Here is an 18079-nt window from a genome sequence, read left to right on the forward strand (position 1 = left end):
ATAACCGCATAATTTTCATGCCAGAACAACACACACATACAATGACCTTAACAACTTGAATGAAAGATAAGACTGAGTATAAAGGCTGTTTTCTTTTCCGCTCGCCACAGAAACAAGACCCGCTGTCTTATTTAGAAAGAATTTTTGGGGGGGAAAAATGAGATCAAAATAATAGGCTGCCTAATGCATGTCTTCCTAGTATAAGACAGTCTGAAAAATAAATACAAATAAATTAATTGGTACTGGAAGAAATTTCTTAACAATAAGATTGTGTAAGTAGAGGCGCGTTTTCCATGTAATTGCCCTAATCCGTTCCAAGCTCCCCCAAATTCAGACACAGATGTTTTGTAGAGCATAAAAATGCATCAACATATGTAACAAACACATGTTGCAATTAGATTATTGCACAATAAATGAGAGTTGTGCATAATGTAAAAAAAAAAAAAAAAAAGGACGCTGCATAGACACATATCTATCTATTTATCTATCTACACACATAGATACATATGGTAGAGGTCCCTCTTAGCCAATGGGAGACCAGGAAGATGCCAGGTAATAGCCAATGGCACAGCAGCTACAAGTATGTTCCGTTCAGGAAACTCAGAGCTACAAATAGCAGACCGTTCTGTATTTTTACCTTTCATATCTTGAAATTTCTTTTGTAACAAGAGGCAATATTTTCCTGTTGAGGCGTTTCGTAACTTGAAAATTTCATATGAGGAGATAAATAGCGGTACCAGCGTAACTCGATTTCAATTTACAACATAAAATATTTTTTTTGTCAGCGTTGTAAGAAGAGGCAACGATTTTAACATATAGCTCGACTGTCGAGTTATCTGCATATTCTGATCAAAACCACTTTCTCTCCCGACAGTTTGTCCGAGAACCAGTCCCTTCTGCGAATGCCTCCCTGGGTCAATATTTGGTTACTGGGAGCCATTGTCCTTTCTCTCTCCCTCCACTTCTTAATCCTTTATGTTGAGCCTATGCCAGTAAGTACATCTTTGGGGCAGTTGGTGTTACCGTCTGGTGGCGTCACGCGATTTTTGTCTCAATGAAACGCCTAAACTCACTTCAACAATCACAGTAGTTTCCTCTGCACCACGATGCCAAAAGGATGCCCGACTGGTCTAAAGCTCCTCGGTTCAATTTAACACGCTGAACCGCAAATATGTTGCAGTTCACCGTACAGTGCAAAAGTCCACCAATTATCACATCGTAAAACAGTCAATGGGAGAGAAAGATGCAGTCGGAAGAATGATGCATGAAACTTTGTGGAGGTGTGGCACATGAGTCACAGATGAAGCTAATAAATGTTGGTCTGCAAAAATAAAATCAATAAGCAAAGAGAAAAGAGTACTGTATTGACAAAACAACAAACCCAATGATGACCTTCGACATTTTGACAGTAAAACTATTTTGCAATCTTTTCAATCATTTTCACAGTAATAACCATGGCCAAACTTTTCGGAAGCAAATTATTCAATGCAGAAACTTGTGTCTGTCACCTTTCCTCAGATGACGGTGTATTTATCAAAGTCTTCCGTTGCTTTTATCATTCAGCTGATCTTCCAGGTGACCCCTCTGCGTTGGTCTCAGTGGACCGTGGTCCTGAAAATTTCAATCCCTGTCATCCTCCTGGATGAGGCACTAAAATATATTTCCAGGCATTACCTTGAAGGTATTTTTCAATTTTTTCCCCCCCATTTATTGTATTTCATCAAGTGATGGTTTCGTGAGCCTCGAGCAAGTCACGTCTGTCTGAAAGCCGTTTAATGTTCTTACGGGGATGTTTAAATCAAGTACAATTTCATCCTTTCACTGACTTTCCTTTTTTTTCCTCCTCTGCATTTCTAATGCAGCCTAAATTCTTATCTTCCCTTCTATGGAAAGGTACAACCCCTCCTAGTACCGCTTTACTCTTCGATATGATGACTGCAAACTGCTCATCATCTGACTTAAAATAACTTTTTTTTTTTTTCCTCGCTCTGGCAGGTGATGATGAGAGGAAGTACCGGAGGAAATGGCAGCAGAATTAAGTCGTCTCCCTCCAACGCGCTCACAGTTAGACACAGGCTTTCCTTCTTCCCTTTTACAAGCGACGACCCCCTACTCATCATTCCGTGTCGGATGAACCATCACTACACAGTCAAGAGGCGTGCCTGAGGAAAAACAAACAAACAAACAAAACAAAACAAAAGCTGCTGCAATCTTTGGCTTGAATGTGAGCGAATGCCGGAAAAAAAAATGTGCAGTAACTTTTTTTTTTTTTTTTTTTTTTCTTCCAGTGGAATGAAGATTGATAATGCAAGGTGGGTGGGGTGAGGTGTTAAAGCAGGAAAATAAGCCTAAACTCTGAGATGGCGTGTGGAAAAATGTGGCTCTTGGGCTGCTGTTTGTGTGTCGGGTCACTGTCAAGAACTACCGAACCTGTGCGTCTTTGTGTCTGCGGGCGCGTCCCGCGATAATCTGGTAGTACTGCCCGAGCTTCTGCAAATCACTTTTCTAGAAGTAGCGTGATATATCTCTTGATCTCAAGGTCATCACAGGAAAGCTTTCCTCATCACTCTTCATCTCTTCCCCCTCAACACAAAGCTCAGCTGTCTTGAGCTCGGGCCACTTTTTTCCGGTGCTTTATTTGCGGGCCCACCTTCAAAACTCGGCGAGAAAAAGTCTAGTTAGATGATAAAAGATAAAAGGTCAAACTGCAGTAAAACCTGTGTATTAGTTGTGTCTTTGTCATTTGGCTCTTTTAATTAATAATAATTCTGTCTGTTTGTGTGTGTGTAAATGCACGATAACCTTGACAGCTGACATTCTCTCAACTTTTTTATTTTTTTTAATGCATGAGCTCAACTGGTCCATGTTTCAATATTTTTGGCGGTGGTTTTTTGCTTTCTCTGAAAAGAGCTGAATGGCAACAGGTTGTCCGAGGACATCGGCCGCGATACCTTTCTGTGATTCTTGCCGTCTTTCCGTGTCTGTGTTGCAACCCCTCGGTGACACTCGAAGTTTACTGGCACTTCACTCTAAGCTTATTGCCAACTTCTCTCTTAGAGCATTGTTCGAAGTTCAGAACTGTGAGGTCCCGCCAATCAAATCAAATGGGTCAATGAGTGGATTTGTTTCGGAAACGTTGTCGTATTTTAACATTCAGCTCCTTCGTAGAGAACGAGGCAAAAACGAAAACATTGAAAAGTTGTGATATTTGCATTCAAAGGTTTAGGGAAGATTACATGAAATGCAGCTGTCAAGATTATTGGGCACTTTTAGTTCATCCTGTTCATCGCTAACATTTTTCGGAGTGGTGTGGCCCGTAATCTGGTTGACGTTTCAGGCTCTGAGTTGAACGTATTGTACAATATAAGTTCAAGAATGGCAAGTAGACTGCTTGATTGCCTCAAAAGTACGTATTGAATCACACCAGGCCTTATACAGCCCCACTGCAACTCCACTTGGACCAAGTGGTGAAAATGAATGTCTTACGAGCCCTTAATGATGTTTTTGCCCACCGCGACCATTCCTGTGTACCCCTAAAAGTCAAATGTTGGTCATGAGGTTCAAAAGCTTTTGCCGTGTGTGCTTGGCGCGCTACTCTTTCGCTTCTCCTACGTTCTCAAGTCTTTTAGAAACTCAAAGGGTCCATGTTTTAGATAATTCAATAATGTATTAGAAAGAAAGCGCACGGTTGAGATTGTGTCTTTTAGCTCTAAATTATTGGTTTCGTGTCGGGTCCGGAAGCTCTGTGGACTGGGTCACAGTGGTTGGCTGCATGTTTGTTTCGTTTTTTTTTTTTTCCTTCATCTCTTTGATCCACTTGCCGAACACGCACCCGGAAAAAAAAAGGCCGAAAACGGTGCAAGTGTTCCTAATGAATTCGTTTCGATTTCTTAAAAAATAAATAAATCAAATAAAAAATAAAATAAAATCTTTTGAACACCAAGAAGAGAAAGTGTGCTCAGAACCACATGCTCCCATGTCCTGGTTTTCCCATCGCTTGCCAACCTCTGGCCACCGGGCCCCATCGAGGTCTATAAATGTTTATTTACTACTGAATCCTTAATTCTGTACAGAAGATGAATATATGATTGCATGGAATCATGTTACTGTAATAATAACCTATACAGTATATAGATTGTTTGGGGAGTATCAATGAAACTACTCCCCCCCCCCCCCCCCCCCCCCTTTTGGCACTTCTTTGGATTTTGTAGAATAGAGAGTTATTTCTTGATCCTTTTTTGTTTGGCTTTTACATTTGAGTTTTTGTGTGGTGACTGTCGGGGAAGCATACAATGTCAAGTTTGAGAATCATTACGCTGATTGATTGACAATGACAGTGATCGTTTCAGTTTGCCGGTGTGACAACGATCGAGAATTCGTGTAAACGCTGGTTGACGATGAGCAAGAAGCAGTGAAGGATTCTGGGTAGTGAAATTGTGTGGCTGTACAGTGAAGGGCTTGGTGTAGATAAGCAGGCTCTGGAGACGAATGGCCCGTCCTGAGAAATTGAACTCATTGATGGGACCGCCATCATGGTGCACCGACCATCTCAGATAACCTTGTTGTCTCACAGTAGTGTGGCGATCATGTTCATATCCACAACAAGTCACAATTTAAATAAATAAAAGTCCCGAGAGCCTGACTTTCAACTGAAAAACGGAAAAAGATTGTCTGTATTGCCTTGTTAATATTGATTGTGGACACATAATTTTTATAAATAACAAAGACGTGGAAATAAAGATTATTTATCTTATTTATTCTGAGCTTCTATTTTGTTTTTACTTTTTGCAGGTTACATATGAAAAGAAAATTAACTTTTTAATTGTTTGTATACAAATAGGTGCTTTCACACCCATGAAAAGTGAAATTACAAAACCAAGTCTCACTAAAATTTGATTCTGTAAAATACAATTTGAAATGAAAATGAAGGACATATACTGCATGTACGTGTATATGCATATGAACATATGTGCATTGTACCTGGCCATGGAACAGAAGCCAATTGTCCAATTTTTTTCCTCCCTTAAAAAGTCAAAGGCACAGATAAAATGTGTTGTATTTCCGACACCGTTCACCTAATTTGGATGTAAACACCCTCCCATTAAAGCTCAGAGTCTGCATTTAAATCACGTCTCGATTGTTTCATTCCAAATCCATTGCGGTTTTATGAAAAACTGAAAATTGTGTCAATGTCCAAATATTTATGGAACAGTGTGTATGTACATATGCATGTATATGTCCACTACCCAGTACAAGGTTTATGCCACTGCAGCATCAATCGTAATCTTAATTTAGATTCTCATTCAGCATCGCTCCGCGTGATTCGTTTGCGTTTTCGAGAGGAGTAAGCAAGTGGCCATTCGATTACGTGCTCGTTTAAACATGCATTGGACTTACACCACCAGCAGAGGGCGATATTTCACCACCTCTTGTGTTTTCATGACCCTTCAAATTCAAATTCAAAATCAGCTTTGCAGCGTCATAAGAAGTTTGTTGTGGAATGAGGAAAAGAGTTTCTCCACTTCAGACATTTGTGCTCAGGACAGGGAAGTGATGCTTCTCCAATACAACTTGGGGGGTTTTTTCGATACTGGTCAAACACCTGGCTCGACTAGCACATTTTCGTGGGGAACTTGCTGTTGTACAAGTAGAACGCTTGCATAGAAAAAAAAACTCTCACAGTAAGAGGATGATCTCAAGAAGAGACCGTTTGAAATGTCCACTCTGAGCTTCGGATGGATACATGATAGTTCCACAGTCACACATATTCGAGACAGCCAGATAGTGCAGGTGATGAATCTTCATGCAACACGAAACAAATGAGAAGGTCGTGCGCACGCACACACAAACACGATCAGACAATGAAATGCATCTCCTGCCTCTGCAGTGTTTCATGATGGGCTGTTAAAAAGGACGCTCTGTTAGGAGTCGGCAATGACGCTGCAAAAACACAGAAATATGAAAAAAGACGTGTGTGCGGATGAAGTAAAAAGGCAGAAGCTAAAACTGTTTTAATACAGCGATGACGACAAACGCGCCATTTTTTTTTCTAGTGTCCACTTTGTCGATGCTTCGCTTAATATTTTAAACCACTTCCGGCATCTAAATTACATCCGGAAGTATTCAGACACACCTCTTTAATTTAACGAGGAGAAGGTAGCACGGTGGAATAGTTGTAAGCACTTCTTTACAGGGGGGTTTCTCACCTCTCACATTCCAGAACCAGGCGTGTCCTTAGGTGTGAATGTGAGTGTGAATGGTTTTCTCTCTCGACGTGCCCTGCAAATTGACTGGCAAGCAACCCAGGAAGGAGCCGTTCTCTCCCCTGAAGGCATCTGGGATAAGCTCCAGCTCATTTGTGACCTTGCGCATGAAGAAAGAATTCTCTGCTTTCGGTTTTACGGGAATAGTTTGGGGAAGGCCTTTTTTTCTGTTCAGGCCTTGCATGACTGTGCCTCAGATTCAAAGTATCACTGACCTGTGATCTACCAAATTATTTTCTGAAAGAAACGGACAAGGATTTCGTGGTAAAAAAAAAAAAATATATATATATATATATACTGGGGCGGCCCGGTGATCCAGTGGTTAGCGCGTCGACCTCACAGTGCAGAGGTCGTGGGTTCGATCCCGGCTCCGGCCTCCCTGTGTGGAGTTTGCATGTTCTCCCCGGGCCTGCGTGGGTTTTCTCCAGGTACTCCGGTTTCCTCCCACATTCCAAAGACATGCATGGCAGGCTGTTTGAACACTCAAAATTGTCCCTCGGTGTGAGTGTGAGCGCGGATGGTTGTTCGTCTCTGTGTGCCCTGCGATTGGCTGGCAACCAGTTCAGGGTGTCCCCCGCCTACTGCCCGAAGACAGCTGGGATAGGCTCCAGCACCCCCCCCCCCCCCCCCCGCGACCCTGGTGAGGATAAAAGCGGTTCGGAAAATGAATGAATGAATGAATATATATACAGTATATATTTTTTAAAAATCCTCATCTCACCCCTCGGGTGGTGTCCGTCCCTCATTAGGCTCGGGTCCTCTACCAGAGGCCAGGAAGCTTGAGGGTTCTGCGCAGTATCCTTGCTGTTCCCAGCACTGCACATTTCTGGACTGAGATGTCCGATGTTGTTCCCGGGATCTGTTGCAACCACTCATCTAGTTTGGGGGTCACTGCCCCGAGTGCTCCGACCACCACAGGCACGACTGTCACCTTGGATTTCCTGTGTCTGACGGAGACTTGGGCAGGTACTGGTGAGTACAACGCTTTGCTTGAATTGTTGCCACCCGACTGTGGTTTCCTCGATACCCCGAGGACATCAGGCCGTGGTGGAGGAACGGTGAGCATCTTTAAGAACAATTTCAAATGTAAACGGTGCACATTCACCACATCGGCCACCAGCTTTGAAGCAACCTTCTTTGAAGTCGGTCGTGTTTTCCCGGTGCTCTGTGCTGTCATTTACCGTCCTCCTAAATACAACAAAGACTTTTTAAGCGACTTTTCAACCTTTCTTGCGGAAATCAGGCTGAGATATGATCATATCCTCCTAATGGGGGATTTTAATATCCATGTGTGCTGTCCGGAAAAAACGCTAGCAAAGGACTTCTTAAGACTTATCGACTCTTTTAATTTCGTGCAGTATGTGACCAGCCCGACACATGAACAAGGTCATATTTTAGACCTTGTCCTTGCTTATGGTCTACCGGTGTCAAATCTGGAAGTCCTTGAAAATGGGATTTCTGATCACATGGCAGTTTTATTTGACGTAGTCTTATCGCGTGCTGCTGTGAAATCTGCCGCTCCTAGTTTTAAACGCCGAATTTTTAACCCTCGCACTGCTGGTCGTTTCTCTGATGCCTTTAATAACCTTTGCGTATCCTCGTCTAACACAGAGGAACTCACCTCTTGGTTCAACTCATCATGCTGTGCCATCCTGGATTTGGTGGCTCCTTCAAAAACTGTGCTCCCAAAACCTAAACCCGAGCCATGGTTTAACGACATTACCCGCGCAGCTAGGCAGGGGTGTCGCAAAGCCGAACGCAAGTGGAAAAATGACAAATTGCATGTCTCTTATCAAATTTGGAAAGACTGCTGGCGTAACTACCAGCTCACAGTAAAAGAGGCCAAAAGAGAATATCTGTCGGACCTTATTCAAGCTAACCGTCACAACCCACGCGCACTATTTAAAACAATAGATTCTGTACTCAAACCCCCTCTGCCTACTTGCTCGGATTCTTCACCCGAGATGTGCAACAGATTCCTTCAGTTTTTCATTGGTAAGGTCTCTACAGCTAGGACTCCGGTCTCAAATACCGCATCTGACCCCTCTGTCCATGTTCCATGTTCAGCTGTGCTAAATTCTTTTGAAACTGTGTCCTTGGCGCTTTTGGAGGATGTAGTTCGCCAGACAAAGCCATCTGGCTCCCCTTGCGACTCTCTTCCCCCGCACTTCTTTCAGGAGGTTCTCCCGAGTGTTGGCGCATCAGTCTTGGATATCATCAACAGCAGCCTCTCTTCTGGTGTAGTTCCCCAACAGTTTAAACATGCTGTGGTCCAACCCTTGATCAAGAAAGCTGGCCTTGATCCAGATGTGCTGTCAAGTTTCAGGCCCATTTCCAAGCTGCCTTTCATTTCCAAAATTCTGGAAAAAGTCGTGCACATGCAGTTGAAAATTTTCTTGGATGAACATAACATCTTGGAGGTCTTCCAGTCAGGTTTCAAGACGATGCATAGCACGGAGTCAGCCCTGTTACGCGTTTCTAATGACATCCTCCTGGCAAATGACTCTGGAGACCACGTGTGTCTAGTTTTATTGGACTTAACTGCAGCATTTGATACAGTGGATCACAGTATTCTGCTGTCTCGTTTGCAGCACTTGGTGGGCATTGGCGGCAGTGCTCTTGAGTGGTTTAGGTCCTATTTAGCTGACAGAACCTTCTGTGTCAGCCTTGGCTGCTCTGAGTCACGCACTGCTCCCCTGTCATGTGGTGTTCCACAGGGCTCAATTCTGGGGCCTCTGCTGTTCTCGCTGTATCTGCTCCCATTGGGTTCCATCTTAAGGAAACATGGTATTCCCTTCCACTGCTATGCAGATGACTGCCAGATCTATGTCCCACTGAGCAAGAAAGACGCCTTCTCATTAAGGCCACTCCTATCCTGTCTGGAAGAAATCAAAACCTGGATGGCACAAAATTTCTTGAGATTCAATGAAAAGAAGACAGAGGTGATATTGTTTGGTCCCAGTGGCCCTTGTACATTCCATCCTGTAGACTTGGGCCCCCTGTCTCCTTATCTTAAGTCAACAGTCTCAAACTTGGGCCTTAAACTGGACAGTGATTTCAAACTCGATCGGCAAATTGGTGCCGTTGTTAAATCCAGCTTCTTTCACCTTAGACAGCTGGCCAAAATAAAACCTCTCCTCTCACATGAACACTTTGAGATGGTAATTCATGCCTTTGTCACATCCCGGCTCGATTACTGCAATGCCCTTTACTTTGGAGTCAGCCAGTCCTCCATTAAGCGCCTTCAGCTGGTCCAGAATGCCGCCGCTCGCCTCTTGACTGGTACTCGTAAGAGGGAGCACATAACTCCTACTCTGGCATCCCTTCACTGGCTCCCCATTCATTTTAGAGTTATTTTCAAGATCCTCTTATTTGTTTTCAAATCTCTGAATAATCTCGCGCCACCTTACCTCTCTGAGCTCATCCGCCCCTACACACCTGCCCGGCGCCTCAGGTCTGTGGACCAGACTTTATTAGAAGTACCAAGAACTAAACTGAGGCTCAGAGGGGATCGAGCCTTTTCTGTTGCTGGTCCCTCTCTCTGGAATGACCTCCCACTAAACATTCGGCAAGCCTCCTCGCTGCCCATCTTCAAAACCCTCCTCAAAACTCACTTGTATTCTTTGGCATTCGACTCAGCATGACTTAGATTTGTTCTTGGTTTTACTGTTTGGTGCTTTCTACCGCCTTTATTACCGATTTGTCTTACTGTTTATTGTGCATGTTAAATTGCTCCATGTACAGCACTTTGTATGCAGCGATGGCTGTTTGAAAGTGCTCTATAAATACTGTTGACTTGACTTGACTTGACTTTACCTTCCAGGCTCTCTCCAGCTCCTCTCTGAGCCCTTGGTATTTCTCGAGTTTCTCGTGTTCCTTCTTTCTGATGTTTCTATCACTTGGGACCGCGACATCCACTACAACGGCTTTCCTCTGCCCTTTATCTATGATCACGATATCTGGTTGGTTCGCCATTACCATCTTGTCAGTCTGGATCTGGAAGTCCCACAGGATCTTCCCTCTGTCATTCTCCACCACCTTCGGAGGTGTTTCCCATTTTGACCTTGGGGTTTCCAGTCCATACTCCGCACAGATGTTTCGGTAGACTATGCCAGCCACCTGGTTATGGCGTTCCACGTAGGCTTTCCCTGCCAGCATCTTACACCCTGCAGTTATGTGTTGGATCGTCTCAGGTGCCTCTTTGCACAACCTACACCTTGGGTCTTGTCTGGTGTGGTATATCTGGGCCTCAATGGCTCTGGTGCTCAGGGCCTGCTCCTGAGCAGCCAGGATGAGTGCCTCTGTGCTGTCCTTCAGGCCAGCCCTCTTTAGCCACTGATAGGACTTCCTGAGATCAGCCACTTCAGTTATGGTCCGGTGGTACATCCCGTGTAGGGGCTTGTCCTCCCATAATGGTCCCTCTTCCAGCGCCTCATCTTCTGTTCCCCATTGTCTGAGACATTCTCTGAGTACGTCATCCGTTGGAGCCTTCTCCTTGATGTATTCATGGAGCTTGGATGTTTCATCCTGGACAGTGGCTCTCACACTCACTAGTCCCCGGCCTCCTTCCTTTCGGCTTGCGTACAGTCTCAGGGTGCTGGATTTGGGATGGAACCCTCCGTGCATGGTTAGGAGCTTTCGGGTCTTAACGTCCGTGGTCTGAATCTCTTCCTTTGGCCACCTTATTATTCCTGCAGGGTATCTGATCACTGGCAGGGCGTAGCTGTTTATTGCCCGGGTCTTATTCTTGCCATTGAGCTGGCTTCTTAGGACTTGCCTCACTCGCTGGAGGTATTTGGCCGTAGCCGCTTTCCTTGTTGCCAATTCGAGGTTGCCATTGGCTTGTGGTATACCGAGGTACTTGTAGCTGTCCTCAATGTCTGCTATTGTTCCTTCAGGGAGTGAGACCCCTTCAGTGCGGACTACCTTTCCTCTCTTAGTCACCATCCGACTACATTTCCCAAGCCCGAATGACATCCCGATGTCGCTGCTGTAGATCCTGGTTGTGTGGATCAGGGAGTCTATGTCCCTTTCACTCTTAGCATACAGCTTTATGTCATCCATGTAGAGGAGGTGACTGATTGTAGCTCCATTTCTGAGGCGGTATCCATAGCCTGTCTTGGTGATTACTTGGCTTAGGGGGTTCAGTCCTATGCAGAACAGCAGTGGGGAGAGTGCATCACCTTGGTGTATGCCACATTTGATGGACACTTGGGTAAGTGGCTTGCCATTGGCTTCAAGTGTGGTTTTCCACATCCTCATCAAGTTCGCAACGAAGGCTCTTAGGGTCCTGTTCACCTTATACAACTCCAAGCATTCAGTGATCCATGTATGTGGCATCGAGTCATAGGCTTTCTTGTAATCAATCCAGGCTGTGCACAGGTTGGTACGTCCGGACCTGCAGTCTTGTGCGACTGTTCTGTCAACCAGGAGCTGATGTTTGGCTCCTCTGGAATCTCTACCAATGCCCTTCTGTGCTTCGCTCATGTATTGATCCATGTGTCCACTTATCTTCGCCACAATGATGCCTGACATGAGCTTCCATGTTGTGGAGAGACAGGTTATTGGCCGATAGTTGGATGGGACTGCACCCTTTGAGGGATCCTTCATGATCAGGATCGTTCGCCCTTCGGTTAGCCATCCTGGGTGAATCCCATCCCTCAGCAGCTGGTTCATTTGTGCTGCTAGGCGCTCATGGAGTGCTGTGAGTTTCTTTAGCCAGTAGGTGTGGACCATGTCCGGGCCTGGTGCTGTCCAGTTCTTCATATCTGAGACTCTTTCCTGTATGTCTGCCACTGTTATGGTAACTGGGTTCTGTTCAGGGAGGTTGCTGTGCTCCTCTCTCAGGGTCACCAGCCATTGTGCACTGCTGTTATGTGCAACCTCCTTCTACCATATGCCTTTCCAGTACCTTTCAGTTTCCAGTCTTGGTGGGTCAGCTCTGTTGTTAGGACCCTGCCACTGAGCGTACACTTTTGCAGGTTGTGTTGCGAACAGCCTGTTTATTCGTCTGGCCTCATTCTCTTTCGTGTACCGCTTTAGGCGGCTGGACAAGGCTTGGAGCCTTTGTTTGGCATATACTGTATATATATATAATAAAAATGTGCAGACTCTTACGGCTCCAAAGGGCAACTTTGTACCTTTCTGCCCTTGACATTATTTGTTGCATAAGTGTGAAACATAAAATACTTAACCAGTGTGCGAATTAATATGTGGATGTGGATAGAGACTTACTTTTATTTAATCTATAAGAGGAATTAATTTTCACAGTTCTGCAATTTCATTTAAAGTCCAATTCTTTTCATTAATGCCCAACGGGGTCGTGACGACATGTTACGGTTGACACTCACATTGTGCATAACTACCACCTATAGGAATGCAGTGGAAAACAATGACAACCTTTTCAATGAAACCAGTCAGACAAGACATGTTTAGTGTTGTTCAGTCTCCGAAGCTACTCTACTTCACTCCAGTAACATCAAAGTTGTTGGGAAAATTGACTTTGAATCATTTGTATATAAATAGTTGTGTCTCTGGAGTGTTTCCCCACCTATTAGTGAGGAGTTAAACATGTAAGTATATCTGTATGGGTCTATTTTTGAAGGGGGGGGGGCAGCAAGTGAAGTGTTTGTTTTAAATGTAAACTTTTGTCAGAAGCGCAGATTGGCAGGAACGTGACTTTCTTCATGACTTGGTGAAGTTGTCTCCTCCGTGACATCCAAAAGGTCCCCAGAGTAATTAACTGACAGCTTGGTGAGAGAAACTCAAATGCATGCTGACAGACTTCTCACACGCTTGTTTAGGTTCCTGGGCGCTAAGGTCAGCTATCCCTAGCGCCGTGCATAGTTGTCATGGTAACAAAATACGTGTTTTGCTGTCAGCGTGGAAAGTGTCTCTATCCTTGGGATAGTTAGCAGAAAGCTCATTTTCCAAGAATGTTCTTGAGACTCACGGAAACTTAGTGGCAAGATCCATCATTTCTCCTTCGTGAATTATTTCGCTGGGATAGTTTGTGAAATGTCTTGTAAATTACTATCGTTGAACCATGAGGACTTGGAACTCGAGGAGGAGGCTCATCTGGTGTTATTTAACTGAGCGCCTAACATTTAGACATATAAGGTTGTGTTGTGACTGAGCTGCTCAACATAAATCAACAAGCAGGCGCGGTTCGCTGGACACTCTGATGTCTTTGCAGTCGAAGCTGTGTGAGGATATTATTTTTCTTTGGAGATTCTTGGCAAGGAGAAGAAGGCACACGCTGTGACCTCTTCCTCACAGCAAGCGGTCGTAAAGAAGAGGATGATTCTTGCGGCTCATGCCAAAGGATGCGAAGGCCAGACGACAAGAGCTTTGTCAGCTACAGTATTTAAAAAGTGCGACGTCGCAGTAATCAAATGTGGATGCTGTTGGTAAACAATTTGTTTTGGAACACTCGAAATTTAACAATGGACATACCTGTCAACTCATACGGTTTAGCCATAGTTCATACGGTGAATTTGTGGTGAATCTTACGTATATGGTCGTATCGCACGAATCATATGGATTCTGAAAATTTCCGTTTTTTTTTTCACCAACTCCAAATGATTTGGAGTTGGTGAAAAAAGTAATGCAGGAATACAACTCTGAACACAGTAATGCCACTAAGTAGAATGATGATTAGACATTAACCAGACATTGTATCATGGAGATCTACAATAAATCTCGTTGAAAATTTCGTGGGTTTTTTTTCTGCCGTTATTTTGACATATAAAATGCTTTGGTATGTTATAAGGATTTTTTGCTCTTTATAAGGATTTTTTTGGTAGTTTATACAGGTTGGCGCTCCGAAAAGTTGACAGGTATGAATGAAATTGGAAGATAATACGACATAAATGAAGCGGTGCCCTTTAAAATTGGTGTTACATGTAGGCGTAAATATTTGTGTATTGAAAGTAATGCTATTAAGTATTGTTGTTACTGCGGAATATATTGGAGCATACCGTACATGAAAAGAAAAAGCATTGTTATTTGCGCGCAAGCATTTGTTTGAACAATTGGGCCATTTTGAGCAACATTGTGATGAATGAATGCCAATTTACAGCAGCCTATTTGCAATTTGCAGTTCAGTGCATTGAAACAGCAATGCTGATGATGGTTTACAGTACGACCACTTTTTCACCCCTTGCATAAACATGCATGCTGTCATGTTTGCTTCTCTGGAGCATTCACACTCAAACCATAACATGAGGATTATTTTAGATGTGACAATTTGATCGATCTAATTCAGGGGTGTCATACATACGGCCCACGGGCCGGAACCGGTCGCCGAAGAGGTTCCATCAGGCCCGCGGGATAAGTGAAAAAAATGCATAAAAGACACATAATTAATATTTTTAAGGAGGTACAATTTATGGAGTATCCGCTAAGGGACACACTGTTTTGATCAGAGTAGAAGACAACAGCTGCTTCATCTCTCACTGAGACAGACCCAACACAGCAGACACTATCAAGGACATGTGAATACTTTATTCTTTACACATTTAATAACACTCTCCTTAGTTTGTAAATTGTAGGCAAGGATTAAATTGAGATTTTATATGCACATGTGTAAATGGTTGAAAAATTCCTTTCTTCATAAATGTAATTTAATCTTAAAGTGCATCACGATATTTTTCAATACCAATTACTTGTTAAAGTTTTGTGCCTTTGTACAATCAGTTGCAATGCACATATGTGAATGATAAAAGCCAATTGCACATTTGTCTAAGGAAATCTAAGGTGCTTCATGAAATGTTTTGTAAAAGATATGTTCATTAAATTTCAACATTTTCCTAATGTTCTTGTGCTTCCTTAGACCAAAACAAAGGAAAGACATATTTTGGTTGATTATAACAGAGTGTGGTATAATTTTAATGGTCCGGCCCACTTGACATCTACCGAGGCCGTATGTGGCCCACAATGTGAAATGAGTTTGACACCCCTGATCTAATTGTCAATGTGTAAACGTAAGTAGAGGTCAGTTTGTCCATTCCTCCATGCATTTTCTGATCCGCTTATCCTCACAAGGGTCGCGGGGGGTGCTGTAGCCTATTGCAGCTGTCTTTGGCTAGTAGGCGGGGGACACCCTGACCTGGTTGCAAGCCAATCGCAGGGCACACGTAGACGAACAACCATCCGCGCTCCCAATCACACCTGGGGACAATTTAGAATGTTCCATGAACCTGCCACACATGTTTTTGAAATGTGGGAGGAAACTGGAGTACCCGGAGAAAACCCACGCAGACACAGGGACAACATGCAAACTCTATACAGGAAGGCCAGAGCCCGGAATCAAACCCTGCACCTCTGCGCTGTGAGGCTGACGCGCTAACAAGACGAAATAAAAAAATCTCAAAATGAAAAATAAATCTCAAGTGTACTCTGAATGCTTGAGCAGGATGACTCAAATTACATTGTGGTTTATTATTATTATTTTTTTTTGCCCCGAGTCACTGCTCTGCCAATTTGCCGTTGAAAGACGTTTCGAGTTGTGCCGTTTAAGAAACGCTTTATGTAGTAATAAAAATGAGCCCAACGGTGGCGCTCTCTCTCCATCGTTCCAAACAAATGCACGGATTAAATCAACCAATATAAAATGGGGATGTGGGAATATCTAGGTCCGTGCGATCTTGCATGAATACAGAGGGCAATGCAATGTGCAGGAAGTCCAAGATTATTCTATCTCTGTGTTGTAAATATGACTGGCGCATTCTCGTGACGCTGCAGGGAACCGGGCGGAATATAGGACCCGTGTCATTCAAGTCAAGGCGAATAACTGAAGTTATGGTTTCCCGTGTGCGGCAACCAGCGTGAGACAAAAGCAGCGAGTGCTTTCACGCGCGCGGATCGCTGCTGCAGCGTGCAGGAGTGGCCGATTCGCTTGCTTTAATCTTCAGCGAGGATACGAACACATTACGAGGAGAGAGGAGAGAGGGTTCGGCGTGGGCGCACCGTGGCACTGTTATTTCCGGAAGAAAAGAGAGGGACGTCAAAAACAACATGGGACACATCTCAGGTCAGCAGCTGGTGGTTCTCGTTCGCATCTAGCCGGGCAGGACAGTTGCACCGACGCGTTGTTTTGGCGTGTGCTCGCCGAGACACGCGGGGACGGACACGTCCGACCGGGACATCCCCCGCCTATTGGGTCTGTGACAACGCAAGAAGAGGTTCGACGCTCATTTGGGTGAGTGAAACTTTTTTTTAATTTGGTGTGCGTGTTCGGTGAATGCGTTCGGTGGTGCTGACAGGCGGTCAGTCGGACCATAATATGGGGAAGTGGGTCGGGAAAATGCATGACGGTTGTGTTTCACAATCTCGGCGAAGAGAAGGCACGTACAAGGTACCCTGATTTGCGAGTTAAACTCGTTAAGTGACCAGGCTCGTAACTGAAATCACTCGCACGTGAAAACAACTTGACCATTTGAAATGAAAAAAAAAAAATACTGTTACCCCCCCCCCCCCCCCCCCATCAAAACAAGGTGGAAAGTATTTCATTGTTCAAGCAATTTTTTTTCACTCCATTTTGACAGAATTGATTCAATCTCAACTGTTTTTTGTTTGTTTTTAATTCCTGATTTTCCCACTCACACCATCTTCTTATACTTTTAATAGACCCCATCTTGAAAATTATTTCAATATCCATGGCTGGCTTGACAGTCTTTATGGTATGGGTGTCACATTTTATACTATTCACCATCACAGCACCGCCAGAAACAATGAAAGTGGAACGTCTGGCAGTTGTTGCGAGAAACTAACGTAAAGCTAGTGTCAAGTAACAACAATAATGTCTGCAGTATGGAAATACTGTTTATTAATGTGGAAAGTGGAGTCGGTGCAGCGGCGACTTGCAAAGTGTGCGAATTGAGCATTTTGCGTGACGGAAAGGAAAGGATAGGAGCCCACGTTTAACAAATTCAATCCAACACCTGAAAAATTGATGTCAGGATCGTTATCAACCTTCTGCAGAGCTTACTGATGAGCTGATCATTTGAAGTGAGTGTGGTAGAGGAGGGACAAATCCAAAACGTGCAGTATAGTGGCCCTCAAAGACTGTATTTGAACACTCCTCCTTGACTATACTTTTACTGCGAAGGGATTCAATTTCTACTGCGATAAAAATTTGGGGCCATATTGCCCATCCCTACAGCCATCCAAAATAGCCTCAAGATACGCCCCTCACTAAAATGTAGCCACATAGAAAAACACCAAATTACTCACGTAGCTTCTCCTTCATTTTCATTGCTGAAAGCCACTTGATGCGTAATAAACATAATGCATGCTTGCCTGAAGTGGTGCTTGCTCAGCTGCAAGTTGCATATTTCTTAATCACCAGCCATTGTTCTGATGGTTTACTGTGAATTTACTAGAGACTGACCTTGTACAGATCTGCATCTCTGAAATTCAAAGCGGTGTATGACAAATAAGGAAGTCCACTTTTACTTGGAGCCCTGCCCACTTGGTGCTTGATAATTATTATTAATTGAATGTTCTGGTATTTGAATGAGCCTGAGGGTGTTTAGCAACAATGTCGCCTGAGCAGCTCCACTTCCCTTTCAAATGTTCATTATATTTGCGGACATAAATATGCACTGTGATAGACATTATGCAGACGAGGGCTTCTGCAATGAGAAGCACAGTAATGCTGTGGCCCGACGACCATATTCTATCTGCACTGTGCTGTACTGACCAAAAGAAATAATAGTGACTCTGCAAGAGACTTAAAATGTTAAAGTTAAAAAAAAAAAAAAAATTCTCCTCATTTGTGTACCGGTATTTTTTTTTTGTTGGACGCTTTCACT

General features: G+C 43.9%; 2 protein-coding genes across 6 annotated transcripts in view; both read left to right on the forward strand.

Annotated features, from left to right (window-relative positions):
- The window catches only part of atp2a3 (ATPase sarcoplasmic/endoplasmic reticulum Ca2+ transporting 3), a 48873-nt gene extending 44120 nt beyond the window's left edge, over positions 1-4753 (forward strand). For 2 of the 4 annotated variants that reach the window (XM_086130487.1, XM_086130489.1), the window contains 3 exons: positions 875-992; positions 1564-1681; positions 1996-4753. In XM_086130487.1, coding sequence (XP_085986613.1) covers positions 875-992; positions 1564-1681; positions 1996-2039 — 280 coding nt within the window. In that variant the 3' untranslated portion in view covers positions 2040-4753. Of the gene's footprint in view, positions 1-874; positions 993-1563; positions 1682-1862; positions 1894-1995 lie in introns of all 4 variants that reach the window. The other 2 variants (XR_015102999.1, XM_086130488.1) reach the window with 2 other exon arrangements.
- Positions 4754-15954: 11201 nt separating this feature from the next.
- Positions 15955-18079, forward strand: part of camkk1a (calcium/calmodulin-dependent protein kinase kinase 1, alpha a) — a 44965-nt gene continuing 42840 nt past the window's right edge. For both annotated transcript variants that reach the window (XM_086130242.1, XM_086130243.1), the window contains exon 1: positions 15955-16464. The gene's annotated coding sequence lies outside the window, so the exon portion shown is untranslated. The remainder of the gene's footprint in view (positions 16465-18079) is intronic.

The sequence above is a fragment of the Hippocampus guttulatus genome, chromosome 15 (genome assembly GCF_054856545.1).
Source record: "Hippocampus guttulatus isolate MCC_2025c chromosome 15, RoL_Hgut_1.0, whole genome shotgun sequence".
Taxonomy (NCBI): domain Eukaryota; kingdom Metazoa; phylum Chordata; class Actinopteri; order Syngnathiformes; family Syngnathidae; genus Hippocampus; species Hippocampus guttulatus.